Here is a 25082-nt window from a genome sequence, read left to right as displayed (position 1 = left end):
AGGCGACTATCGTAGTTCTCCTGCTAATTCATCTTTGTCAAGTGGACGGGAAGGATCTTATCATCATTCTCCTGTAGATTCTCAGCATTCAACTTCTCCTTTCTCCAGTTATGCTCGTGTTCACGATATACGGGCTAGCAGACTACCACACGAACAATCCATGCGATCTGTATCACCATTCAATGCTCCATTTGATAAGTACTATTCAACCTTACCTCCGGTATCTGCGGAACGACGATCTTCCCATGGCATCGCATCCCTTTTGAACCCAACACCGACCCGTGAGCTAGAACCGTCACCGCATCTACCTCCCATCGCATTGCCACCCTTGACATCGCCCATAGCCAACGGTAAAAACGGCACATCAGCAGCACAGATTTCGCCACGGCGTGAATTCCCTTCACCATCCAAGTTTCCTTCTCTCTTAACCTCCGCATTTAGATCCACCGTTGACCATCCAGATCTGTTATCTGATCCGGAAGAGCTGCTCAAGCAACAGAAGTTGGAGTTGCAAGCGGAAATATCCAATCTTGGTCTTCTCTTGACGAAACGTACCGCCATGCTCAGCAGCATCGATAACGCTTTGACATCCCATAGCAAGCCTAAAGCAGCCAACCCGCCATCTCATAACCGTATATAAACGTTACCCTTCCCATCCCCCCTCCCCATAATTTCTTGTCCTCATTCTCATCTAGTTTCATTGTTATTTTCTCACAGCATGTACTCAATTATATTCAATGCAATTTTGCTCAAAGTTCTTTCTGCCTCCTCTGAAATGGTGTAGCAAAAGTGTATTACAAATTGACGTGGTGGAGACTGGTGCTTGCTCAGATTTTGCAGCCTTGTTGAACCACTATCCGATTTAATTCGACTCGACTACTGTGAATTCGCACTTTTTTTTTTATGAAAGATTGACAAGCTTCCAAATTCTAGGCCGAAAATGACTCCATTTGTTATCCACTACAATCCACTGTCAAAGCAACGTCAAGAGACCCTTTGGTGTTCATCAAGCTTGAGAACTCAAGTCACGATCATTAGCATTCGTTCAGCTCCGCTCTGCCCTGCCCGTACTGAATTTTTTCATTTCAGCTTCCACAGCATTTTTTTTTTTTTTTCATTCGTCGATTGCTTCTGCCTGAAAATGAAAGTAGAGAGCGAGAGCGTGTATGCAAGCCACGGATATGTGCCGTACAATGTGCGCAGTCCGAAGGAGCGGAAAGATTTATACGATGTTGTAATGGGAGTGGCCGCCGGACAGCGCGACGACGAATTGAAAGCACAGTACCTACAACATGACAGAGCTGCCGGGTACTGGCCACTTGTAACAGCCGAAGGGTAAGTGAGGCACCAATATTAACTTCGCAAAAGCAGAAGGAGCTAACAAGCAAACTTTGTAACAGTCTGGCTCACCGACATCCTGGTTACTCTGACATATGGCCGCCAGATCGATCAGCCAATATGATTGGAATTGAGCAGGAACCTATACCCGATAATAACACGCTAGAAAATATACCAGAAGACCAAAAGGACAAGTCGTTCGAAATAGGAACCCAAATGTTGCGAGAGGAATTTTTTGGCATGTTCGAAAAACACCAGCGCAGAATTGGACTATGGGACACCGTACTGGATCTTGATTCCGAAAAATATCACAAGGTGCGAAAGTTCTATGAAGAACGACTAAACCATGCTTTTAGCATGTTGGCAGAAGTCATCGATCTCATGGTATCTGTCAGAAAGGTCAGCAGCCGCTCTAGTATTAATTGGAAGGAAGCCGACATGCTACCCCCTACGTTCCCTAAAGGCTTGAGATACAGTACAGAGACCTTCGACTGGAGAGTTGTATTGCACAGCTGTGAGCATCTTCCCATTCCACCATGGTAAGTATTTCGACCAGCATGCCATTGATAACTCCATTTTCTAATCGCAAGAATCAGTATTCTTCAGAGAACACAACGTAGACTAGAGCACCTATATTCTGTGGCAGATTTCGACCCATCTGCTAGAATCAAACCACGTAACAAGGCAAAGCATGAAATTACTAAGAAAGACTCTATGGAACCTGAACACATAAAGTTTGAGGCAGCTGAGAGTTCCGAGGGTGATGAAATGTGAATTTACTTCACTTTCGTATGCATCGCCCCAGTTACCCTATAATGATGAACAAATCAATGTACATAACAGACAAATTGTAATAAAAGGAAGTCCTCAATATAAATCATTTTCGAGTATTCTTCCACGGTAGCAAAGAAAATCATTATTGTATTGTTATCGATGGCAATCTGAATTCTTACTTTTCTGGCAATTTCGGTACTGCAGCCGAAAGGTAAGTGCGGGGAGTTGTGACTGACTCTTGCAATTTTTACCGTAGTTTTCTTTCGCCCTTACTGAACCTGAATTTATGCCTGAAATCACAGCTTCATTTCTTGCGACCCATGTCCATTCCGCATTCAGCCGATGTTAGCCCACTACTCTATGATATGACTCCAGAGGAAATTGTCGCTTCTAGGGGAAACCTTGTTACTGCATTGCTTTCAACGAACGAGTCTCAATCAGGATATCTGTACGCGATCGATCCCGTCGGTGGCACGGTGATTCTCAAGCATGAGACCGAGGACAAGGCCATAGTGCTTTTACGGCATCATGTTAAATCGATTCAAGGTACTGACTGATATTGAAAAGCACATCTACGTTCAGCAACCTGGTAGCACATCTAAGACCAACTTTATTATCATGGTAGTTAACGCAGACAATCGGTTAAGTCAATCTCAGCTGGAAGATTTATTGGCTTCAGGTGTGGGGGCGGAGAGTTTAAAGCACGATTCCGAGGCCATGCGACAAAGAAAGCAGCAGGCTATCAATTTACTGGAATCGGTAAGACAAAAGAAAGAAATAACCCACAAAGCTAAAACCAATCGTAATGAAAAAAAACTTGCCTTTTAGAACCGCGTGCCAATCAAATACTCCTCTGACGATAAAGACATCTTAATGTTGGACTCAGCTCGTTTGACACCTCCCTATGTTCCAACGTCCATACAGTGTGATAACAGCATCATATCAGAGAGGATCAGTAAGATTATTCAGAGTATGCCACCATGGCAATTTCAGTAGCGGACACAAACGGCCACACTCAATGTTAGTGGTCTTCGGAGTGATGAGGAAAAAAAAATAATTCCAAATCTTCACAAGTACTCCGCTTCCATGTTTATTCATTTTGTTCAACCTCTAGATTAGTATTGTAAGATAATGCATAGACTCAAGTGTACATTTAAAACTGCTTTAGAAAGGGAGAACAGTCTATCTCAAATACATCGCTCAAGGATGACTTTTGAATCAAAGTAAAAACTAGAGCCGCGGCAAAAGTGTTTGAAAGCGGTAATCGGGATGCATGTGACTTTGATTTGATAGTCCTCCTCCCAGAGATAACGATTTCTCCCGTAGATAACACCCGAAATCATATCGCTATCATTATCAGGATGTGATAAAAAAGTCTGATATTTAAAGACGATGCAAACCTGACGCACATCGTCTTTTAACACTTCTTTTATACCTGTAATATATTTTTCCCCACTATCTTTATATCCCCCCTTCTCATAAATCAACACAATGGTCGAAGTACTTCAGGATGAAAATGTTTACACTCAATCACAAACCGATGCTATATTGTGCAGCGTCTACTACATTTGGGCCTTCGTAGCCTTTATTTTCCTACTCAACCGAATAGCAAAAGATATCCACTTCCACATCAAGAATCCTTTCCGGATATCAGGATTTTGCTGTAATTTGTTGACGCTTGTGCAGGCCACATTACTCGTATATTCCGTCGTTCGACTCCAAACGCCACGCTATACAACCATCGTTTTCTTTGTGTGTCGAATGGTCTTTGTCCTGGTGACATCTGCCAATCAAGTCATTACCGGCCGTTCACTTGGACAATCGTATCTGAGAGCTTGGTACTTGACCATACCACTCTTCCTCAGTCTCCTCGCTTACTTGGCCGCTGATCTTGCCTGTATCATTGTTGTCCCCGTATACAACATTGATGCTGCTCCCAACTGGCTTTACATAATAGGTTCTGTCCTCTGCCTAGCCCATCTATTCCTTGCCAATCTCTTCGCTCTTTTGCCACTTGTCCGACGTCATCCCGACAATGAATTAGACGCTTTCAACTGTGGCACTAGTCTTTGGCACTTTACCTGTTTCTCTTTCCTTCTGCTCGCATTCATCGCTGCCTACATCGTTTCCTTTGTACGCTCAGATGTCTGGTATACCATTTCCTTTATCTCCGTGGAGGGCATTCTTCGAGTCTGCTGCCAGTTTGTCTATGGCGCAAAGGCTCCCAAGTGGGCTCAAAAGACCTTCCTTACTCCCTTTGCATCGCTCTTCCCTGTGGAAATCACCTTCACACCTGAAGTCATTGAACACCAAGTCACTCAAGAACAGGAGGAAATGAGCATTTGCTACGATAATAAGGGAGGAAAGCATGTCCTCGCCTCAGTCACATCTGTTTAGAGCTTTCCATGTATATTTTGAACAACTGTAAATATTGCAAATATATCCATTTCACAAAAAAGAAACCACCATGTCTGTTTGAGTTAAATGTTATAAAAAGATCGTGTTGAGGCAACATATGTACATGTTGGAAGGAGATGACGAGTACAGACGAGATTAAATCGCAAATTAGAAACAGGAGTTAGAAAGAAAGGAAACACAATGGAACGAGTTGGATGATAACCCAAAAAAAAAAAATTCAATAATATCAAGGAATATGTGAGAGAACGTATGGACAGCAGAGGAACGGGAAAGTGGCACAGGTTGTCAAACGCAAAACGTGTCCATAGCGCTCGTTGCCACTGTGCAATGTGGAAGTGGAAAAGAATAAAATGAGAATTTAAGTGAAGTTGGCCCTAGCGTAGACTACCTCTATTTGTCAATACGCATCATGGGGCAAATGACCCCGCTGGAGAAGGACAGTTATGGAGCATGACTAATAAATTAGCAGCATCTGTATCGTCCTTATCCAGCGTCATGTCTTCAAATGATGGTGAGCCCATGGACCGGACTCGCATAAACGCTGATGAATGTTCTGTTCCTGGAGGAGTAGACACCTGAGAAAGATGTGTTGGAGGTCGGTGCTGTCGATTGATCGGCCGTGCGGACGGTGAGGCACTTCGCCGATAAAATCGCATACGATCCTTAGCCGATAATCGATTTCCTGGACTGGTAAGAGCTTTATGATGAAGATATGGACTACGGGGAGGAGGTGTGGCGCGCTGGTCCGATACTGGACTTTGAGGAATTCGGGGAGATAGTGGGGAGGCGAAAAGAGTAAGCGGTGGCGGAGTAGATGGTTCGTGTTGATGATCGTAGCCTTTGTGTGCATGATATGGACCGCTATAGCGATTGAGAGGTCGATAATGCTGATAACGATAGCTGGGTGATCGGTTAGGAGGTGAAGATGAATCAGAAGTGGGTAGAAGTTTGTCCTCTAAATGCGGTAGACTGACGTTCTCGTATCCATGCTGTGCCTTGAAACTAGCCAGAGCAAGCCTGGTTCTAAGTCTGCTAAGAAGCTATTCGAGAAAATTGGTCAGATAGGGGAGCTCAAACGTGGTGTAGACACCAAAGTGAAGGTAAATGAATGCAACAATGGCATCTGAAGAATGATTATAGGCCGGAGAGGCGCACGCGTTCACCCGTCTGCGACGCGCTCCCAACGTCCAGAAGTAATGACGAAACAAAAGGGCGCAAGAGAAAAGCTCATTGGAGTCAGAAAAGGAACCTTACCCTGTCAATGTCAGGCTGTTCGTAAGGACTCGTTTGCATGTAGTTGTGGGGGCGAAGAACTGAATATGGGTAGAGAGTCGGAAAGACGGCGGTAGAAAATGGACTCTGAGATATCACTTATTACTCCCTTTTCCTCACTTGACTCGTCATGCGGCAATAATAGATGCCGATTTTTTTCATGATAGGCACCTCGTCGTTCTAAATACGAAGACTTTTAAACTAATATAGACCTGCTTCCTTTCTTTCTCATTACTTTTGATCTCTTGGCAAGGAGGTCTTTAATTCATCCAATGGGATGGCTTCTTTACAGTGCCATAAATGTACGCTGGACCGACTGGCTGAGGCTAAATCGTCGAGTTGCCCGAAAGCCAATACAGATAATTACTATCTTCACGAAGACCTCAGTTGCGTTTCATATTCGTTTATCCCAGAGTTCTCCTACACTGTGCTTAGTTATCCAGAATAACACAGCTTGTAATGATATCTTGTCAACGCAGCTTTAACGAGGTCCATGGTAATATGCTTTAAGGGATTGGCATTGATTACTCATAGTCCCCTTATCTCCTATTTGTAGAGTCGTTTTGTAGCAACAATCAAATAGCTCACGTCCCAGTGTCAAGCAGTTGAAGCTGTTAAGCATGCTGGATTGGGATTGGACACTGGAGACCCCCCATAAAAACAGGCTGCAAAAACTTACCTCGACAAAATTTCAGCCAGTGCCACAATTCTACCTGTCACAATTAATAATGCCATGGCCTCATCTTCAGTAGTAGAAGAGGATGATAATCCCCTCAACGATGAGCTCCAGAAGGAAGAGCTTGTTGCACTGTCCGTAAGTTGCCGCTGGGTCATTATTCAGAACTTGATTGTCGAATCTCTGACTAATCACAGTAAGACGATGCTTGCTAGTCGATATTTGGACAAACCTTTATGTACAGCAGTCATAGGTTGACTACAGGGGTAGAACTCATATCCGGGACATTATCTGTCAGTATCGAAATCCCGAACGATACAGTCGAGGTCATACTAGATCAGGAGAAAATGCACCTGCATTATTTGCCACCTATCATCATTGAATTCACTATGACTCCGAGATACCCATTGCAAGACGTCTGCAAATTTTCTATTCAAAATGTGTGGCTGAACAAGGATCAATTGAATGTGCTGAAAACTAGACTTCACGAGATATGGGAAAGCGAGAAAAACGTGGTAGGTGTGGTATATTTTTTTTCTGCGTGAGATTCGACCCCACCACTCTAAATCCAAGCATCGTTGTCAGATACTTTACAATTTTGCGGATTTTCTCCAACATGATGCTTTGAGTTGTCTAGGTGTATCATTCCCTTTGGAGCTGAAAAATGGTAAGTGAACAGCTTATACCATGTATACGTCTTAAATTTTAACTAAACATTTACTGCGAAACAATGGTAGTGACCTGCAGCGGCGGAGTCTCTCTCAAAAAGATCTTAGAACAGCACGAAAAATCTTGCCTGCAAGAAACGTTCGTGCATACCAGCTACACCTGCAGTATTTGTATGGAAGAGAAAAAAGGGGAGTCTTGTACACAATTATCCAGATGTGGGGTAAGTGAAGTTAAGGAAATGAGGTTATACGGCACATGTACTAACAACTACAATGATTACAGCATGTCTTTTGCAAAGTCTGTCTGACTGGCTATTTTGCTATGCTCATTAGAGAAGGAATGATCCATCAAGTTCGGTGTCCTGATTTGGAGTGTAGTGCTAAGAAGGAAGACGATAATGAACCTCCGTCGCAAGAAGAGTTAATCCTCATTGTCGGAGAAGATCTGGCAAATCGATACGACCGCCTACAGCTGCAACTAAAATTGCAAGCGGATCCGTCAATTACATTTTGCCCTCGATTACAATGTCAACAACCAGTGCTTAAGGACCGTAATTATGATAAGCTCTGCATTTGTTCTGAGTGTGGATATGCATTTTGTTTGATATGTAAGTACTGTGTAAGAAAGATACATCTTCCCTCACTCTAGAGCCTTAGTATCTCATCTCATTTTACCAGGTCAAAAGACATGGCATGGCAAGCAAGTTCATTGCCAGTTTAAAGATACACCTGCAATCCTGCAACAATATCTTGATTGTGAAGATGATCCCGAAGAATTGAAGAAATTAGAGGCCAAATATGGCAAGAAAAACTTGGACAAACTGGTCAACGACTATAAAATAGAGGTAAATTTCTTGCAAAACGTGCGCTTTTATCAATGTAGTATATCAGTTGGTCTGATGAAGTCATACAACTAGATGGAGACAGAAAAATGGAAGAGAGAAAACACCGTGGAGTGTCCTACGTGTCATATACCTGTTGAAAAGACGTTTGGCTGCAATGTAAGTTTATCTGTTCGTTTTGCACATTAGTTGAAGTTGATCCGTCCTCTGATCCTTATTGCTTCTGTAGCATATGACTTGCCAAATATGCCAAACACACTTTTGCTTTTTGTGTGGATCTTGGGTTGATCCAAGTCATCCTTACAAGTATGTATTGATCCAAATGTGCTGCTTGTCTAGTTACTCTTTTCATGATACTAACTATATTCTGCCACATCAGACACTTCAATATGCAAGGCAACCTTTGTTACATGCGCCTGTTTGAAGGTGCTGGTGATGTTTATAATTTAGATGAAATGGACCTATTGGAAGTGCATGATTAAGTTATATCTTCTATGCGTCATGTTAAAAATTATATATAAATTCCATGATTTGGCAGCATTTCACAAATCACTGACAAATTTCTGACAAATGCTGGGTTTGAAATGTAGACACCACACAACGTTTGTCATCCCCGACAAAGTATAAAATGGTTATCCGGTACACCACACACTCCTCACACAAATTACAAACATGAGCAGAATCGGCGTAACCATTCTTACCGGATTCCTCGGTGCAGGAAAGACAACCCTGCTGAATAATATTCTGAAGCAAGTAGCTGAGAACGTCAATAAAACCTCGTCCTTACCCAAGCGCGTCAGCGTCATAGAAAACGAATTCGCAGCTGCCGTTGGCTTCGAAAACGAGGTCCTTACGCCACAGTATGCGCGGCTAGAGAACCTGTATGAGTTTGGATGGTGAGTACAATTGATCCCATGTATGTATCATCCACAACGCACGTAGACTCACCTTGTCGTTTTTCAGGGGATGTGTCTGCTGTTCGTCTAGCGGAGAACTTATCGGTGTCCTAGGCGATATTGCCGACAGAAACAAGACTGCAGAAGGAGAAGACGATTTAACAGACCATGTTATCTTAGAAAGCACCGGCCTTGCTGATCCTGCGCCTATTTTAAACCTAATCAGCCAGAACAGCGGAACAGGCATTGAAGAAGAGTTTTACGTGGACTCCATCATCACCGTAGTGGATTCCAGGAACTTCATCTCCACAACCGTTAATGCCATGGTTACAAAGCCAAAAGATACCACAGAATCAGCGTACAAGAATGAACGTATTGCACAAATTCTGACTTCCGATATCATCATCCTTAACAAGTTGGATCTATTAGACTCAGCCACTCGAGACGCCGATATCGACAGATTACAAGGCTTTATCAAAGACTACAACCCTACAGCCAATATCATAAAGACATCGTATGGTGAAGTCGACGCAAGCAAACTTTTTAACGTTCGACCCGAAAACGAACTGGCTGCAGAAGTGCTGAATTCCGAAACTCAAAAGCAGCATGATCCAAGTATCGAGCATACTTTAGTTCTTGTTGACGGGGATGTTGATGTTGAAAAGGTCAAGAAGCTTGTGAACGATATGACAAGCAAACTTGGTGATAATTTGTTGAGAGTCAAAGGTGTATTGTCTGTACCAAACAGCGAATACAAGATGGTCTTACAAGGAGTCAATGATCAACTCTCGGTGACAGCGCATCAAAAATGGGGAGCTTCAGAATCAAAAAATTCAAGACTTGCATTTATTGGAAAGGACATTCGACGTGAAAATCTTCATTTGCAAGGTGAACTAGAAGCAGCTCGTATAGCTTAAATTTGAGGTTATAAAATATGTATAATATGTAACAAATTGTATCATTTTCAACGCGTTCTAAATAATAATGATTATGCGTCATTAACCAGGGAATCATAGCCGTCTGTTTGATAATAACAAAAATGAGTTAGATGGTTGTTCTTTCGTTTGTACGAATTTGTTCTGCGCATAATTATACTTACAGGCGCATATGCCCTCCATGTAGCATGCCAGAACAATGCCAGCGGCAACTTGAGATACTGGATGATTAAATCTGGCGTGGAGAGACAATTAGTCATGGATACCATCATGCTTTTTCTTTCCGTTTTCCTAATTACCTTGTAAAGAAACTAAGCACGTAAAAGATCTGCCAATGGTGAAGGTGGAGTGCCACAGGCGAAAACGATTCTACTACGGGGATGGCGTCAGAAGTACTATGTACATCCTTGGTAGTGGACGATTCCCCAATCTGCTCGCCTTCACTATCCTGGCGTGCCGGTTGTGTTTCCTCATCCAGAGGCGCTTTGCCTTTACAGGACGTCAGGCTAGCTTTAATGCCTACAAAGGTCTTCTGGATGACATTGTGTGTAGATTCGTACACTATGGCCACAGCGGATAACAAGAGAAATAAAGGGATGGCCAAGGCACAGACATAGTATATGACAAAAGGAAGAGGCAGAGTCGCAGCAAGGTATATGTGGAAAGCAGCGAATGCCAGTATAACTCTATGAAAGCATTTGGTTCTATCAATGACGACACTGATACGCTATTACAATACGCTGAATACCTACGCGAGGGCGAGAAGGAAAACGATCCACATTCCGATCGGCCAAGTTTTGATCCTTGGAAGTGAAGTTTTGGTAAATGGTAGCTCAGCAATCAAAGCATAGCCGAAGAGTGAGGGATAGAAGGCAACGACTGTGATCCAACTAAATAGAACAGATCCATTAACATCATGCCCTTTCAACTATGCAATCGATCGATCAATCATGCAGACCTGAAAGCTTTTGTGTAGTTTCCAAATACAAATACAATGCATCCATATGTAAGTCCGAGCGTAATGTCACTCCAGTGCCTTGCAAGTGTCTTTGTATTGACCTCCCAGTTAAATTTGTGTGCAATAACGCGATAGACAGGATAGGGAAATAAAAGAAAGGCCAGTATAAAATATAAATAAGTCAGAGCATCGAACGAGTAAACTGCTGTTTCACTAATCCAGTCGGGATATATCCTAGGACCTTGCAATGCTTCGCAAAATGTTGCATTGACTTCATTGGACATTGCTGCTTTCAAGTCAGCCAAACAAAAGGTAAGAGAATTTCAAGAAGCAACGGGGTTACTGCATTCCAAAAATTTGTGGCAAACCCAAAACTGCCGTCACGAGCCTAGCGGATCACATCTGCTTCTTATGACTGACTGTAAGTCACTTGCATTAGGAGCGCGTTATTAGCGTCCCATCCATGATATGTCCATTCTTGAGTTTCCTGCTACTGAATGAAAACCTTCAGTAACTGTTGCAGAAGATGGTATATAGCAAAAGCTGAAGTTGTTCCTGCCGACTGTTTTCTTCATCAGCAATCATGATATAAAAAATACAAAGCAGTTATTGAGCAACTAAAACTACTTATGAGCGTATTGAAGCATCCGTATCTTGAGACTGTCAATTATTTTAAATACAGTGCTTAACATTGCGGTGAAAAACCTATCGCCGACTGCGACGCACCCCAGGGCACAGAATTTGGCGGAAATGTGACTGACACGGTAAATTTCTCGCCATTGACCACGCGTTGCAAAACATCTACACTGACAGCTTCGAATACGGAAAACGAATACAGAAACGGATGAATGGGCGGAAGAAACAAGATTCCAGCAGCATTTATATCCAAACTTGAAGAAAAGCGAAAACAGACTAGAGCTAATTTCCAAGAAGATTTCCAAGAAGATTTCGTAGCATTGGATTTCGATGGTAGCGCAGGCGAATCTACAACTGTGGAAGCTACGTCTTCGACCGTAGAATACATTGCAGAACTAATCGGGGGTACAGTTCTTCCTATCCGAGGAATTGAAGTTCAGTTCCCCTTCAAACCATGTAAGCTGTCGTTGCGACCCATTATGCATATGTAGCTGTGAATTTGTCTTAAATTTGCCATCCTCGCAGACCCTGCCCAGATACAAATGATGTCCAAGGTTAATTTACATCCACTTGAGGCCAATATGCACTCAGACGTTAGAACTAAACTTCTTCTGTTGTAGGTCATAGAGGCGCTGACTAAATCACAGGATGCGTTGATCGAGAGTCCAACAGGTACGCATTTTGTACCTGACACATCTTGAAAAAAAAAACAATTGCGATCTCACCTTCAGATTTGCAGGCTCTGGAAAATCACTAGCCCTGCTTTGCGCTGCCTTGGGTATGCATTAAATACAATTGAGAATGATTTCGTCCAATTAGGCTAACTCTTCATCTGCAGCTTGGCAAAGAAACGATCAAATGGTAAGAGCTGCCTCGATTGCAAATGCTCAGGCTGAATTTGATGAAGAAGACGATCTTCTGATTCTCACGCCGGACGAGGTCGACAAAGTCTGGGGAACGAGCAATTCAAAACAAGAACCGGAGCCAGAACCAGAGAGTGCAACACAAGATGAATTTCAGACTTTTCAACCAGCACGATTACAACGCAAACGATTACGGTATTTTGAGAAACTAGATCCGCGACTCAAAGATACAGAAGCACAGCCCAAGAAGGCGCAAACCGCTCCACCAAAGCTGTCATCAGGATTGCCGAAAGCTAATAAGATATACTATGCTTCGCGAACGTAAGTGCTTATAAAATCGACCAGGTGTTCAGTTCACAAATATTGAAACGTACTCGGCAGTCATAAACAGATTTCGCAAGTAGTTGCTGAACTCAAGGGAAAGACAGTATATCAACCTAGTGAGTTTTCTAACTGCAATTTCCCAAATGTGATATGAGAAAACTAATCTGTTCGGATTAGAAATGACGATATTGGGCAGTCGGGATCAATTTTGCAGTAAGCTGCGATTATCGTTTGCTTTGGAGCGTTGCAAGTGAAGCTAACCACAAGGTTCAACAGTACATCCCAAAGTGTCAAAGGCGTCTAACAAGAACGAGGAATGGTAAGAAAATTGTATTATCGCCAAGCTGAAGGCCATTTCTAATGCTGGTCGATGCTTTCAAGCTCAAAACTCCTTGATAAGAACCTCTGCTCCTACGGACATAATGTGCGAAAGGTCACTCAACATTCGAGTATTCAACGTGGCAGTAGTAACTTTATTTGGGACATTGAAGACTTGATCAACGTAGGACGTAAAACACATGGTATGAAGTTTCCAGTTACGTACAAGTATATTGCATGTGTTGAAAACTGACTGATTTCCATTAGGATGTCCATATTTTGCTGCAAAGAGTTTGATGGATGTTGCTGAGATCATTTTCTGCCCGTACAATTATCTCATTGAACCCCGTAAGTACACTGGGAGAACATTTGTCTCTTTAGATCTTTACTCAACATAATCATTGCTTTAGTGATTAGAGAGGCATACGACATCAATCTCAAGGACGCTGTTGTAATCATAGATGAAGGTAGCATAATGTTCGCTTGAAAATATCAAATATTCGAAAAGGCTAACAGCGATACCATTCTAGCTCATAACATCGAAGACGTCGCTCGTGATGCAGCGTCATTCGCTATCCATGAAAAAGAGCTTATACTGTTACAGAGTGAACTCACTGTACTAATCAAAAATATGATCCTTGTTGAACATCACACCAAGCTTCTCTATGTAAGTAAGATCTATAGTGGTTACTTAAAAGACATCGACATCACTCATCACCATTTTTACCGCACCAGATTGTGGAATCAATGATAGAATGGATTGTGGACCCCAACAATAAGTTCTCGGCATTGGAATACGAACATTACATCAACTCGTAAGTTTTTTGATTTAGATTATTCAAGCACTACTGAAGAGGTACTGACATTTTCGGTAGATGGACAGGATCAGAGATTGTCAGTAAGCTGAACGGATTGGGAATAAATCGCCTCACGATGGAAAACGACTTGAAGCCTGCATTGGCGCAGGTTATATTCGCTATAAATCAAATGCGAAAAGCAAAGAATAGCCAATCAGCTTTTGGTTTTGACGATGACGATGATGAGGTGATGGAAATAGGTTATGAAGAAGACGATACGGCTGTCGCTGGGGAGAAAAAAAGAAAGCCCAGGAAAAAATGCCTCAGTACCAAGAATTTGATACTATTAGAAGGTATGTTCGAGACGGACTATGTCTAGTATACTGAGAGATACTCAAAGACTATGCTTGAATAGGTCTTTTCGTCGTGTTTAGCAATCTCTTCCAAGAAGGAGTTGATTATCCTAGCGACTACGTCATGGTTTTGATGAAGCGCGCCAACAAGAATCGTATGACCTTTAGTAAAGGTATTTACGGATCAAAGTGAGCATAATGCGGTCTATGAAGCCTTTCTCATTAAATCTCTTGTTTTCAGAATCGGATTGGGAATTTAAATTGTCGTTCTGGTAAGATAGCGGTAACTATGGCAAGGAGATAGATAAGAACGCGGTTTTTTTTACAATTGTTTCTTGGCAGGTGTCAAAACTCTAGTATAGCGTTCAAGGATATAACTGATCAGGCGCGCTCCGTGTTACTCTGCAGTGGCACTCTATCTCCTGTAAGTGACGCCTTCTTCTGTTATATTATGATTCGATTTACTCATTGATACTTGAATAGATGAATACATTTAGCTCGGAATTACAAACAGAATTGTAAGATCCTGCTTTTCATGTTTGAAATTACCGTGATACATATCTGACCATTTCTCAAAAAGCCCAATCCGCCTCGAAACAAACCATGTTGTTGACAGATCACAAATTTGGGCAGGCGTCATACCCTATGGGTATGTTTAGCTTTTTAAGTTACTTGGTATCTTGAGACACATCACTAACGTACAGCAGACCGGATAGAGTTAGCCTTGTGGGAAGCTTCAAAACTTTGGATACTTATGTATACCAGGACGATATTGGAAATGGTAAGTCTTAGGAACGACTTTGATCGATCATAACTCGCCTTCTGCTGTCGTTGACTTGTCGCTTTTTCAGCCCTCCTTCGTATCGCTCAGACTGTTCCAAACGGCATCCTATGTTTTGTTCCCTCCTATGCGGCATTAAATAAGTTTATGTCCAGATGGAAGGTACGTTAGGCAGTCCTGCACAATACGACATTGTTGCGTTGTGATGTGGTGATAAATACTGAGTTAATTCTCTCACAGCGCACTGGATTGTGGGCAAAGCTGTCAGAAGCAAAGATGATGATAACAGGTAAGCATCACAACGTTTCCGATAGCAAATGTATGGTGAAAATTCATTTGGTTCATTATCAACTGGTTAAAACACTCGCCCTTTCTAGAACCCCAGAACGTCGCGAAGAATGTTTTTGAGAAGGAGCTTACAAAATACTATGGATCGGTGAACCTTAATAATGGCACCCAAAATGGCGCAATGCTCATAGCGGTAAGGGGTCATAAAGAAGTGGAGGCATAGACAGCACCTTTCTGATGATGTAGTAGGTTTACCGTGGCAAAGTCAGCGAGGGCATTGATTTTAGCGACGCAAGATGCAGAGCTGTTGTATCTATCGGCATACCTTTTCCCAACCTGTAGGTCAACGATATTTGTACACAGAGCAAGCTTTAGACTACAGTACTCACGCATCATCATAGGAAGGACTTTCAGGTCATATCCAAACGTGACTACAATACCAATGCACGCAAATCAGGGAAAAACGTTCTTAATGGTGATGAATGGTAAGACGGAATGCAACATTTAAATCTAAGAATATTGTGTGCCCGATGTCTGATAGTCTACACTTCTTTGTTATAGGTATTCCATTCAAGCACACCGAGGTATGATCTTTCTATCTTTAGTATGCATTGTTAACACTTTATTTTAACATTGTCTTCCATGTTCCCAATAGCTGTTAACCAGGCACTCGGTCGGTGCATCAGACATCGGAAGGTAAATTAACCTCTCTTTCTAAAGTGGTATATACATTTATAAGAAACTTTTTGAACTCACCTCATTATCTTTAGGATTGGGGTAAGCACCATGCCGAACGACATAGACACAGACATAGACGTTGCTAACATTGCAACCTCTAGGAGCCATCATTTTGCTGGAACACCGATTCCTGCAACCTGATAATATCAATGCGCTTTCAAAATGGATTAGAGCCCAGTGTAAAAAGCATACCAATGGGTTTGATGAAGCCATATCGGAATTGGAAGCGTTTGTTAAGATGCGTATGCATACAGATGATATGGAAATGGATAAATACATCGCGGAAGCTCAAGTTCAAGAAGAAACTGTATATGTATCAGGAAAGCTGATCAATGAACAGAATACATTAATAACAAGCGGCGAACCAGAAGAACCTGAACCCGACGAAACGAAGTTGCAGCAGCTAGAAGATGAGCAACAACAGGACCCCCTTTCCCAGAAATTCGTGATCGACTACATGGACACCACATCCGTTTATGAGGTGTCGGACATGTCAGACGAGCCACCTCTACCTCAACCAAGTTACATTAATCCCCCCGTTGCCTTTGCTATGGAGCCCACAAAGAAGACTCGCTACAATATCACATGTCAACAATGTAGGATGCAACTGGGCTACTGTGTCGAACAAGAAAACTTCGTAGTTCAACAGAAGACTGTCTCGAGCAAGTACATTGAATCTTTACGACAGCCTCATCCTACAAGCTCCCCATGCTACATATATGAACTCTTTCCACAGCAGGATTGGAACAGCAGCCTCTTTCGGGAAAAGCAGTCAGACACTATCACTGTGAAGTGGAACCTCCAAGACAAAATCTGCTATCAAGATATACACTGTCCAACTTGTGAAGCCTCCGTACCAAACGGCCTGGGCTCCTCGATCATTGGTGCTCGTATAGTCGTTTGCCAAGCCGGTAGTACGAAGGAAATCACTGACTTGCTAGGGAGGATATGGTTGTTATACGAAGCGGTCAAAATCGGGAGGAGCTTGGAAGTGCTTCCTGACTCACCCTCCAAAAAAATCAAGTATTACTAACACTGCTGACTGAACACTTCATACTCACCTATAACATGAACTTACAGACCACATATTGTACATAATAGTGTAAAAAGATAGATATTTAAATTCAAGTAGATGTAGTAATAGCAAAATTTAATGAACGCACATTGTTTTGACCATTTTGAAAAGAAAAAAAAAAAAAAAAACATCACTTCTTTGAATCCAACGATATTTTCGAATACTTATTAATGAATAATATCTTCAAGGCACATTTTTACTGTTTGTGCTATGACTTGCTGCGTCGTTCGGTTTCCTCACGACTGGACCTTTCAAGCACAGTCGGTACATCTTGCCCCATGTGCCATGTGTCCACCACATCATACTCCCGGTGGGTACGCTCGTCCCCCGCATTTTGCTCTTGTGCGAGGGCTTTAGCCTAGCAGAGATTAAGTCAGTACTTATTGAAACTACGAGTAGAAATACATTGCTACCAACCTGAGAGGCATTTTCGTAGTATTCTTGGGAAAATATTTTATGTTATTAATAGGTCGATGTCTATCACTGTTGTACCAAAGACTCACCTTGCGGAGCTACGCGCTCAAAGATACTCTGCTCGGGCGGAGGTATGAATGGAGCCTCTCTGGAATGGTTATTTTGATAATCTAAGAATAGCTTCAGGTGAATGCCTTGCTCGATATACAGAGATTACATAGCCATGCTTACTCATGCTGTTCGCGATGCAAAGCGGCACTGAAACCGAAACAGCACGGACAGTTTATCTTAGTGGGTGTGTGGATAATGCCTTTTTTGGAGTAATCACTTTTACTGTGCAAAAATCTGAAATTGAAATCGATGACGTTATTCGCGCTCTGCACTGCGATCGTGCTCAAATCTCATTTGGCAATGACCGCGCTGGCGAGTCTGCAAATAAAGACGGAAAAAGAAGCCTTTCCAAACAGATTCACCTTTGTTGCTGAATAATAATGGGAGCATTCCGTAATCTATTCATATTTCTCACCCTTTTGAATGCGGCGTTTTTGGGTTACGACCACTACCAAGGTGGTAACCTGGCCACTGAACTGGTGACAAACGCTAGAACTTTGACACCGGAAAAGATCCAAGGACACGTCTTTACTGCTATTGAAAATGCAAAGTCAATTACTCCCCAGCAAATTGCCATGCAAGTCAATGGACTCTTCGACCATCTCAAAAACGTAAACTCTCCTAGTGACTTGTTCAAGCCTAGAACTGGTGCCTCCACAACCGCTGAACTCGAGGGAAACGTCGTTGTTCTTAACGACGATAACTTCAAAACTACCATCGATGGATCGAAGCCTGCTCTTGTCGAGTTTTATGCTCCCTGGTGTGGACACTGCAAGACCCTTGCTCCTATCTATGCCCAGTTGGGTGACGCCTTTGCTCATGCTCAAGACCAAGTCATTGTTGCCAAATTTGATGCCGACGCTCACCGCAATACTGGTGGCGAATATGGTGTTCAAGGTTTCCCCACTTTGAAGTGGTTCCCCAAGGGTGTCAACTCTCCTAGTGGTGTTGAAGACTACAAGGGTGGACGCGACCTTGATTCTTTGTCCAAGTTTATCAAGGATAAGACCGGTATGTCAAATTATTAGGTACCACCAACCTTTCAGGGGAACTGAGTACTAATCATTGTTCTTTCCAGGTATTCGTCCTCGTATCAAGGCCGTCAAGTCTGACGTTGTTGTTTTGGATACTAAGAACTTCCACTCCATTGTTGACCAATCTGACAAGAATGTTCTCGTCGAATTTTATGCTCAATGGTGCGGTCACTGCAAAAGTCTTGGTAAGTTTGGCTTGGGCTGATGGGGCACCCCACGTCTTGTACCTTACACAATTGAATTTGGCAGCTCCCATTTACGAAAAGCTTGGAAATACCTTTGCCAACGAAAAGAACGTAAGTAACAATAACCGCGTCGTAGACATTTGCTGAACCTCTATACTGAACTTCATGCTTTAATAGTGTGTCATTGCTAAAATTGATGCCGACACTGAACGTGATATTGGTACTGAGTACGACATTTCTGGTTTCCCTACTCTCAAGTTCTTCCCCAAGGGCGATGACAAGACTCCTATCGCGTACGAAGGTGCACGCACTGAAGCTGGTTTCGTTGAATTCTTGAACAAGCACTGCGGCACTCATCGTGTTGTTGGTGGTGGTCTCAATGATGAAGCTGGCCGTATCCCTGCATTGGATGAACTTGCTATCAAGTTCGTCTCTACCTCTGATAAGGCTACTCGCGAGAGCATTTTGGAACAGGCCCAGGCGGAAGCCAAGAAGTCTTCCGAAAGGTAATCATTAACCTCCTTATTTGCGCATATATGTTTTGAATGAAATTTTTGATGATTTTTTTTTTCCAGCTTGGCAACCTACTACTACAAGATCATGGAAAAGGTTCTTGAGAAGGGTGATGCCTTCTTGAGCACCGAGAAGCAACGTATCGAAAAGGTTTCAAGCACCGGCTCTGTCACTGAAGCAAAGGCAGACAATTTCAAGAGTCGTAAGAACATCCTTGCTGCTTTCGACAAGAACGCTCAACCAGTGCCAAAGCAGGAATTGTAAAGATCAGTTCGGCGCCTTCGTTGAACTGTTGCATATAAAGCATGTCATGTTTCGATCACTGATTGGGAACGTGTTGGACACTTTGCCTTTGTAACTTTCTTTATTTGCACATGTGCCGCATGTTTTTCCCCAATATCATCTTAAATAAAACCTCACACTTTTTTACCAGATCGATAGAATAACTACTGCTACACCCCAAGGATGAAATATTTCATTTTATTATCAGTAGCTACCTCATCAAGGTATATTCTACTGTCGCTTATAGTTTAACATACGTGTCCGGCGAACTTTGTTATCGCTCCATTTAAGCATAGTTCAAGCGGAAGATGTCGTTGTAGACCCAGAAGGAGCCACCATCAGCAATAAGGTTGAAAGTTTGAGTAAACATTTGGGGGTTGGTTTCGTCGTCGATCTAAAGAAGGACCCATTAGTATCTATTTCCACGCGCGTTATTGTAAGCGACGCAATATACTTACAAGAAGTTGACCGGTAACAGTAACAACTATGCTTTGGTTGTTAGGGTTTGAGGGCTGGGCATCAACGGTGCTGATGCGGTGAGCAACCTTTTGGAAAGGAAGAGAAACAAGCTTCTCAACAATACTGTTGACACCTTGAGTCTGAACACCTTCGAAGGTGAGCATTGAAGGATCACGCTGCAAATGACGTTAATTATAGTCAGTATCAAGATTAGATAACACGAGGGCGAAGTCAGTCGCGCCAATACGATATGATGTTGAAACCAGTGTCAAGTCATCTGCAATTATCCGGAAGGCACAAAGTTACTTACGTAGAGTGAGGCGAGCTCGGTTCTGTTACGATCAAAAGTATCGTAGTAGAACTTTGTGAATTGTTCAGCAACAGCTTGAGTCTGGTTCATGACAACTATTGATTTCTGCGAATGGAGAAGAAAAAGTCGGTGGTATTCGAGGCTCTGCGGTGCAAAAAAAACCAAAAAACACCACCTCGCCAGAGGCACGTGATCGTTAAACCCAGACCAGATCTTATCCCCTTGCTGATGGCCTTTCTTAATATCTCGTAGAACTGCAGACTTGACCTTGAACTACGCACCAACATCTTTCTAGTTGCCATCAATCATCATTAAAAATTAATCAACCTCTTCGAATATATGGCATAGGCTATCCTCATATAAACTAAACAGCTTGGAACACAATAATATCACTGTAAAAATGAAGATGAAGATGGGCTAACTTGATCACCCTGCTTTGGCAGTTTTAGACGTGCAGATTTAGAGACTATGACATACAATAGAAAGAATTGTATGAACTACGAGGACGAGGATGCTATCCATGACGCCTTTTCTGTATGTGAGAAACTTGATTGACATGCATGTCAACATACATACCTAAACAGCATAAACTTACCAGCAAGTCTGGTAAGAAAGGTACTGCAACAACGAGAAAGATCTATAATTATCGGAAAGTGGTGGAAGATCGGATGTTCAACGTGACCAATTTATATTGTCAACGCTACTACTGCCATAGCAATTCTTTCAGCATCAAGTAATACCCGATGTTATAGGATCAACAGATCCGATAGTGCTTCCAGCAGGGGCGTTGATAAATTAAAGGGCTATTTACAAAGTTATGGTGTAACATTTTCTATATTGATCTGAAATGTTAATCGTTTACTACAAATTGTCTTGTTCAATGCTTCAGTTTATGAGTTGCACTACCTTATGTGGAGCAATAAGACAGTGTTGAAAGACCGAATACCTCCACAGGAATCGTGATTGTATGGTCGCTGATATATGACAGCCACTGTAGTATGAATTACCTTGATCGTTGCTCGCGCTTTTATACTTTGTACCTTTAAAGTACGCCTTTCATCTTCCAATTTCAACGCACCTGCAGGTCACATACCAGTTCGTATGACGTATCACACCATCATTTGAGATTTCTCGACTTTGCTGCGCTGAGCTTTAACGATCGCTTTTTTCAGATCTTTTACAACCATTGAAATGGCCACAGACTCGATCCCATTCGCTTCCGATGCAGAAACTCCCTTGCCTGCAGAAAGCCTCGAAGTAGGTGTTATTTTTTATGAGCTATTTCCTTTGGCATTATCAACTGACGCTGTAAATCTTTGAAGGTACTTCGCAAGCAATACATGAGAGAAGGAGAGTATGCAACCATACAAACCAAATTCAACTACGCATGGGGTTTGATCAAATGCAAGAGAACTATTGACATTGAAAAAGGTGTCCGACTCCTCACAGGTAGGTGGGGAAGCTTATTAAAAGAAAAGACTTGGCTTGGCAGTCCTTCTCACGGTTTTTTCATGCGTGCTTATAGAAATATACCAGCAAGCGCCAGAAAGACGACGAGAATGTCTGTACTATCTTGCTCTCGGACATTACAAGATGTCTAATTATATCGAAGCTAAAAAGTTCAATCAGCAACTCTTGGTGCATGAACCCAAAAACTCGCAAGCCATTGAACTCAATAAGTTGATCGATGAGAAAGTCTCACGAGGTATGAAACAGGAAAAGAGGAGAAAAGACGAAAGAAGAATACATTAATGACTAACGCTTACGTCGTATTGCAGAGGGTGTAATTGGGTTGGCAATTGTTGGAAGTATTGCGGCTGTTGGCGCGATGGTCGTAGCCTCCTTGGTGCGCAAGTCATCAAAGTAGGATGTTCTATAATATTTTTATATATAAACGAGTGGCATTTAGATACATCTTTAGTTGGACCCTATGGTAACTGTTGAGACCGTGTATATGTGGAGCTGGAGATTTTCATGCTTAGTAGATAGTATACCGACGCGTCTTCGGATCGGGACACTAAATTCATCGCCGAACTACCTTGTATTCCTTAACGTGATCGAACCGGTAGTGTGTCATACAAGTGCAAATCTTTGCACCAAAAAGACACCGTAATGCAGATATATCCATTCAACTCGGTGCTCAATACCTCGTGAGCATAAGATATAAGGGGGAAAAAAAAAGTTGGTGTCCGCAGAAAACAAAGCAAAGTCACGGATTTTTTCGATCCAACTTTTTGTTTGTCAACCCCCATTGACACGGTGCACTTTCTCGCTGGGTTCTAACAAAGCCTGTCAAATAATGTCAAACATTTTGAAAGCTAATAACTCTGATACAGGTTATCAGCACTCCAAGAAGGCAATGCAGGACACCGTTAGTTGGAAAAGCACAATGCCCGCTCCGCAAAGCCCTATTCTTTCCTCATCATCCAGTTCGGATCAAAATGGCACGGCGACAAGCTTCATTCCGGACACATTGCCTACCGATGCAGAAGCAGCTGCTCTTATAACCAATTTAAGCGCAGGTGTAAGTCTCATTAACCAGACGAATACAATATCCCAGGATGGCACCATGGCTTTAATTCCTGATTCTCAAAATGCGGTTAATGTTCCTGCCGTCGAGGAACCCGAAACTCGATTACGATCCAGAAGCCGCTCAACACCACCTTCCGGGAATGGCAGTGAACAAGAACAGGACAAGGCTCCTATAACCCAAAGACGTGGAAACAAATCTAACCCCTTTGCAAGATTATCCACACAACCTCGCTGGCACAACCAATCTTACATGCTTTTCCTTGCTTTACGACAGCACCCTGATCGTTGTTTACCACGAACCGAGTTGATCAAAGCAGCTCTTGCCATGGACAAGAAGATCAGTGACGAGTTAAAACTTCCAAAAGTTTTTCGAGGCAAGGTAAGCCAGGCAAAAAGTTCAGATTTAGACTTTTGTGTGGCTGTTAACTAATATGCCATAATTTTTTTTTTATTTATTTATTTTTTGGTGCAGACACCAATGAACTCGGCGTCTGCTATATTGACCAACAATAGCGACCGATATTTTATACCCTATAAACCCGCCGGCAGTCGGTCTACTCATTTTAAACTAGCATATGAACCATGCAACTTTCAACACGCAGTGGAGGAATATCGGATATGGGAGAAGAAACTTGTAGAACATGATTGGCCATATTGCTTTGGCATCCGAAAAAGCAACCCCACTGCACATCCGACAGATACTAGCAATGATATCCAATCAGAAACAACACAACCCTCCGATGCACAGAACGAGATCAAGGAGATGGAAGCATGCAGCATCAGTGGTGTGAACACAGCTGATCTGGAAACATTTTTGTCGGCAACGGCTATCCTCAACAGCGAAACTGCTGTCAAACGGGATGCCCCCGTGTCGGAAATTCGAGACACAGACATAGAAACAGAACGCAGAAGAAGTAGCGACGGATCAGAATCTAGCGGTCACAAAAGGAGCGCAACGAATAATACTGTATGCAGTGAAAACAGCGTTAATGGATCACCTCCTGCCAAGAAACCCAAGGTTGAACTGACTGAATTTGATCGCTATATATCCCGAAGAAAGCTATCATCTTCAGAATCGCCTTCAAGTGCATTAGCAGCCTCTAAAATTGAGCCAGATAGTCCACCGCCATTGTTACTATCGCCTACCCTTCTCCCCAAATCTGAGCCACCAGCATCCCCGCCCCGACCAGCTGGTCAACTCAAATCCAACTCTGCCATATCCTCTTTACCTGCTGCCATTGAAGGCAAAGACACCGGCATAAATACCACGCTGCCTTCTGAAGATCCCAGTCATGTGGACCTGGCAGACTTGGATCTTAGCAACGTACCTCAATGCTGGCAAGATATCGTAGAAGTCAAACCTTCAACTGTTCCGAATTCAGGAAATGGACTATTTGCTGCGCGCGATTTGCCTCATAACACGCCGCTTGGGTTCTATTTCGGTGTACCCATGACAGAAGACGAATTCGATTCTCTCAAAGACAATGTAGGCATGGCATCACAATACTCCATTATGTACCGAAAAACCGTGCTGGATGCAACGGATGCAGATGGTATGCCTTACACCGACCCTGAAGGAGAAATGTACTGCCCATTCCATTTTATGAACGAGAACGAAGAGAAGAACTCCAATATTACATTTTTGGAAGGTGCACTTGTCAACCAAGTCATTTGTTGGACCAAACGTGATATCAAGCAAGGCGAGGAGCTGTTTGTCTGGTATGGCCGTGACGTTGATCGTCACTGGGAAGATGCAAATACCATTGATACCAGACGCGCGCATACTAGACGCAAACCATGATTTACGTTGTTAATCTTTTGATGTTTATTTCTTTATTATGTGAACAACCCAACAAAATAAAAAAAATAAGAGCTTCCAAAACCGTTGGAAAACCGAGAAATGGCGTTCACTGGCGCTTGGATCACCATTCCTAAAAGTGGAAATGCCCGCCATTTTTCAACCTCCTTCTCACCTTTGCATCCTGATCTTTCCTATAAACGCTTCATTATAATCATAAAAATTCATGCACTTGGCTCGGATGACTTCAAGCTTATGGGATTTATGAACCACGTTTTGTTATTGAGGTCATGCAGACATGTAGTGGAGGTGTGATGATGATCGGCTTCTGAATATGAAGCGTTGCACGTGTGATACCACCCGTCCCCATTAGGTAAAAGGCATACTGTCACTACCCACCAGGCTCTCTCCCCCCAGAGAAATGGCACCGCTCAATCCCTTGAAACTCCAAGAAATGGCTTTACATGCTCGTCAGATAGCCGCGTTATGTGCAA

The 25082-nt window shown here is 42.7% G+C and overlaps 12 protein-coding genes across 12 annotated transcripts; 9 read left to right on the top strand and 3 right to left on the bottom strand.

Moving 5' to 3' along the window:
* The first annotated feature begins 790 nt into the window (after positions 1–790).
* On the top strand, positions 791–2242 carry K450DRAFT_250793 (uncharacterized protein). Its single transcript, XM_051590625.1, has 3 exons — positions 791–1335; positions 1401–1877; positions 1935–2242. Exons 1-3 carry the CDS (start codon positions 941–943, stop codon positions 2110–2112), a joined length of 1050 nt encoding a protein of 349 aa, XP_051442781.1. The 5' UTR covers positions 791–940; the 3' UTR covers positions 2113–2242.
* A 31-nt stretch (positions 2243–2273) lies between these two features.
* On the top strand, positions 2274–3377 carry K450DRAFT_250787 (uncharacterized protein). The gene is made up of 3 exons (XM_051590624.1): positions 2274–2658; positions 2738–2871; positions 2941–3377. Exons 1-3 carry the CDS (start codon positions 2433–2435, stop codon positions 3106–3108), a joined length of 528 nt encoding a protein of 175 aa, XP_051442780.1. The 5' UTR covers positions 2274–2432; the 3' UTR covers positions 3109–3377.
* Positions 3378–3535: 158 nt separating this feature from the next.
* Positions 3536–4595, top strand: K450DRAFT_250786 (uncharacterized protein). Its single transcript, XM_051590623.1, has one exon. It carries the CDS (start codon positions 3604–3606, stop codon positions 4507–4509), a length of 906 nt encoding a protein of 301 aa, XP_051442779.1. The 5' UTR covers positions 3536–3603; the 3' UTR covers positions 4510–4595.
* Position 4596: 1 nt separating this feature from the next.
* On the bottom strand, positions 4597–5951 carry K450DRAFT_250784 (uncharacterized protein). The gene is made up of 3 exons (XM_051590622.1): positions 5785–5951; positions 5505–5570; positions 4597–5430 (listed from the first exon to the last, which is right to left on the bottom strand). The coding sequence occupies exons 2-3, from the start codon at positions 5516–5518 to the stop codon at positions 4938–4940; spliced, it is 507 nt and encodes a 168-aa protein (XP_051442778.1). The 5' UTR covers positions 5519–5570; positions 5785–5951; the 3' UTR covers positions 4597–4937.
* A 520-nt stretch (positions 5952–6471) lies between these two features.
* On the top strand, positions 6472–8557 carry K450DRAFT_250774 (uncharacterized protein). Its single transcript, XM_051590621.1, has 9 exons — positions 6472–6616; positions 6676–6993; positions 7064–7145; positions 7216–7367; positions 7430–7754; positions 7825–7991; positions 8064–8147; positions 8218–8294; positions 8368–8557. Exons 2-9 carry the CDS (start codon positions 6715–6717, stop codon positions 8468–8470), a joined length of 1269 nt encoding a protein of 422 aa, XP_051442777.1. The 5' UTR covers positions 6472–6616; positions 6676–6714; the 3' UTR covers positions 8471–8557.
* Positions 8558–8630: 73 nt separating this feature from the next.
* Positions 8631–9904, top strand: K450DRAFT_250769 (uncharacterized protein). Its single transcript, XM_051590620.1, has 2 exons — positions 8631–8884; positions 8952–9904. Exons 1-2 carry the CDS (start codon positions 8661–8663, stop codon positions 9799–9801), a joined length of 1074 nt encoding a protein of 357 aa, XP_051442776.1. The 5' UTR covers positions 8631–8660; the 3' UTR covers positions 9802–9904.
* Positions 9837–11078, bottom strand: K450DRAFT_250768 (uncharacterized protein). The gene is made up of 5 exons (XM_051590619.1): positions 10778–11078; positions 10572–10709; positions 10119–10505; positions 9984–10054; positions 9837–9904 (listed from the first exon to the last, which is right to left on the bottom strand). The coding sequence occupies exons 1-5, from the start codon at positions 11059–11061 to the stop codon at positions 9873–9875; spliced, it is 912 nt and encodes a 303-aa protein (XP_051442775.1). The 5' UTR covers positions 11062–11078; the 3' UTR covers positions 9837–9872.
* Positions 11079–11560: 482 nt separating this feature from the next.
* Positions 11561–17014, top strand: K450DRAFT_250762 (uncharacterized protein). The gene is made up of 29 exons (XM_051590618.1): positions 11561–11869; positions 11939–11967; positions 12034–12085; positions 12153–12191; positions 12252–12597; positions 12658–12716; positions 12778–12813; positions 12877–12919; positions 12982–13121; positions 13186–13266; positions 13329–13385; positions 13449–13585; positions 13654–13733; positions 13794–14068; positions 14131–14241; positions 14310–14340; positions 14411–14492; positions 14552–14586; positions 14649–14717; positions 14776–14849; positions 14920–15011; positions 15090–15138; positions 15227–15330; positions 15387–15475; positions 15539–15622; positions 15699–15721; positions 15793–15833; positions 15908–15914; positions 15977–17014. Exons 1-29 carry the CDS (start codon positions 11626–11628, stop codon positions 16906–16908), a joined length of 3441 nt encoding a protein of 1146 aa, XP_051442774.1. The 5' UTR covers positions 11561–11625; the 3' UTR covers positions 16909–17014.
* A 1036-nt stretch (positions 17015–18050) lies between these two features.
* K450DRAFT_177400 (uncharacterized protein) lies at positions 18051–19471 on the top strand (the record flags this gene model as incomplete). Its single annotated transcript, XM_051584262.1, has 5 exons — positions 18051–18486; positions 18554–18694; positions 18759–18805; positions 18872–19200; positions 19270–19471. 5 exons carry the CDS (start codon positions 18051–18053, stop codon positions 19469–19471), a joined length of 1155 nt encoding a protein of 384 aa, XP_051442773.1.
* A 152-nt stretch (positions 19472–19623) lies between these two features.
* On the bottom strand, positions 19624–20392 carry K450DRAFT_250747 (uncharacterized protein). Its single transcript, XM_051590617.1, has 3 exons — positions 20259–20392; positions 19948–20124; positions 19624–19883 (listed from the first exon to the last, which is right to left on the bottom strand). The coding sequence occupies exons 1-3, from the start codon at positions 20346–20348 to the stop codon at positions 19776–19778; spliced, it is 375 nt and encodes a 124-aa protein (XP_051442772.1). The 5' UTR covers positions 20349–20392; the 3' UTR covers positions 19624–19775.
* A 944-nt stretch (positions 20393–21336) lies between these two features.
* Positions 21337–22408, top strand: K450DRAFT_250743 (uncharacterized protein). The gene is made up of 4 exons (XM_051590616.1): positions 21337–21515; positions 21581–21707; positions 21784–21963; positions 22037–22408. Exons 1-4 carry the CDS (start codon positions 21450–21452, stop codon positions 22123–22125), a joined length of 462 nt encoding a protein of 153 aa, XP_051442771.1. The 5' UTR covers positions 21337–21449; the 3' UTR covers positions 22126–22408.
* A 105-nt stretch (positions 22409–22513) lies between these two features.
* K450DRAFT_250739 (uncharacterized protein) lies at positions 22514–24817 on the top strand. The gene is made up of 2 exons (XM_051590615.1): positions 22514–23169; positions 23263–24817. Exons 1-2 carry the CDS (start codon positions 22558–22560, stop codon positions 24589–24591), a joined length of 1941 nt encoding a protein of 646 aa, XP_051442770.1. The 5' UTR covers positions 22514–22557; the 3' UTR covers positions 24592–24817.
* The last annotated feature ends 265 nt before the right edge of the window (positions 24818–25082 follow it).

The sequence above is a fragment of the Umbelopsis ramanniana genome (assembly GCF_025399195.1).
Source record: "Umbelopsis ramanniana AG unplaced genomic scaffold K450scaffold_46, whole genome shotgun sequence".
Lineage (NCBI taxonomy): Eukaryota > Fungi > Mucoromycota > Umbelopsidomycetes > Umbelopsidales > Umbelopsidaceae > Umbelopsis > Umbelopsis ramanniana.
This window is presented reverse-complemented; position numbering and strand designations above follow the sequence as displayed.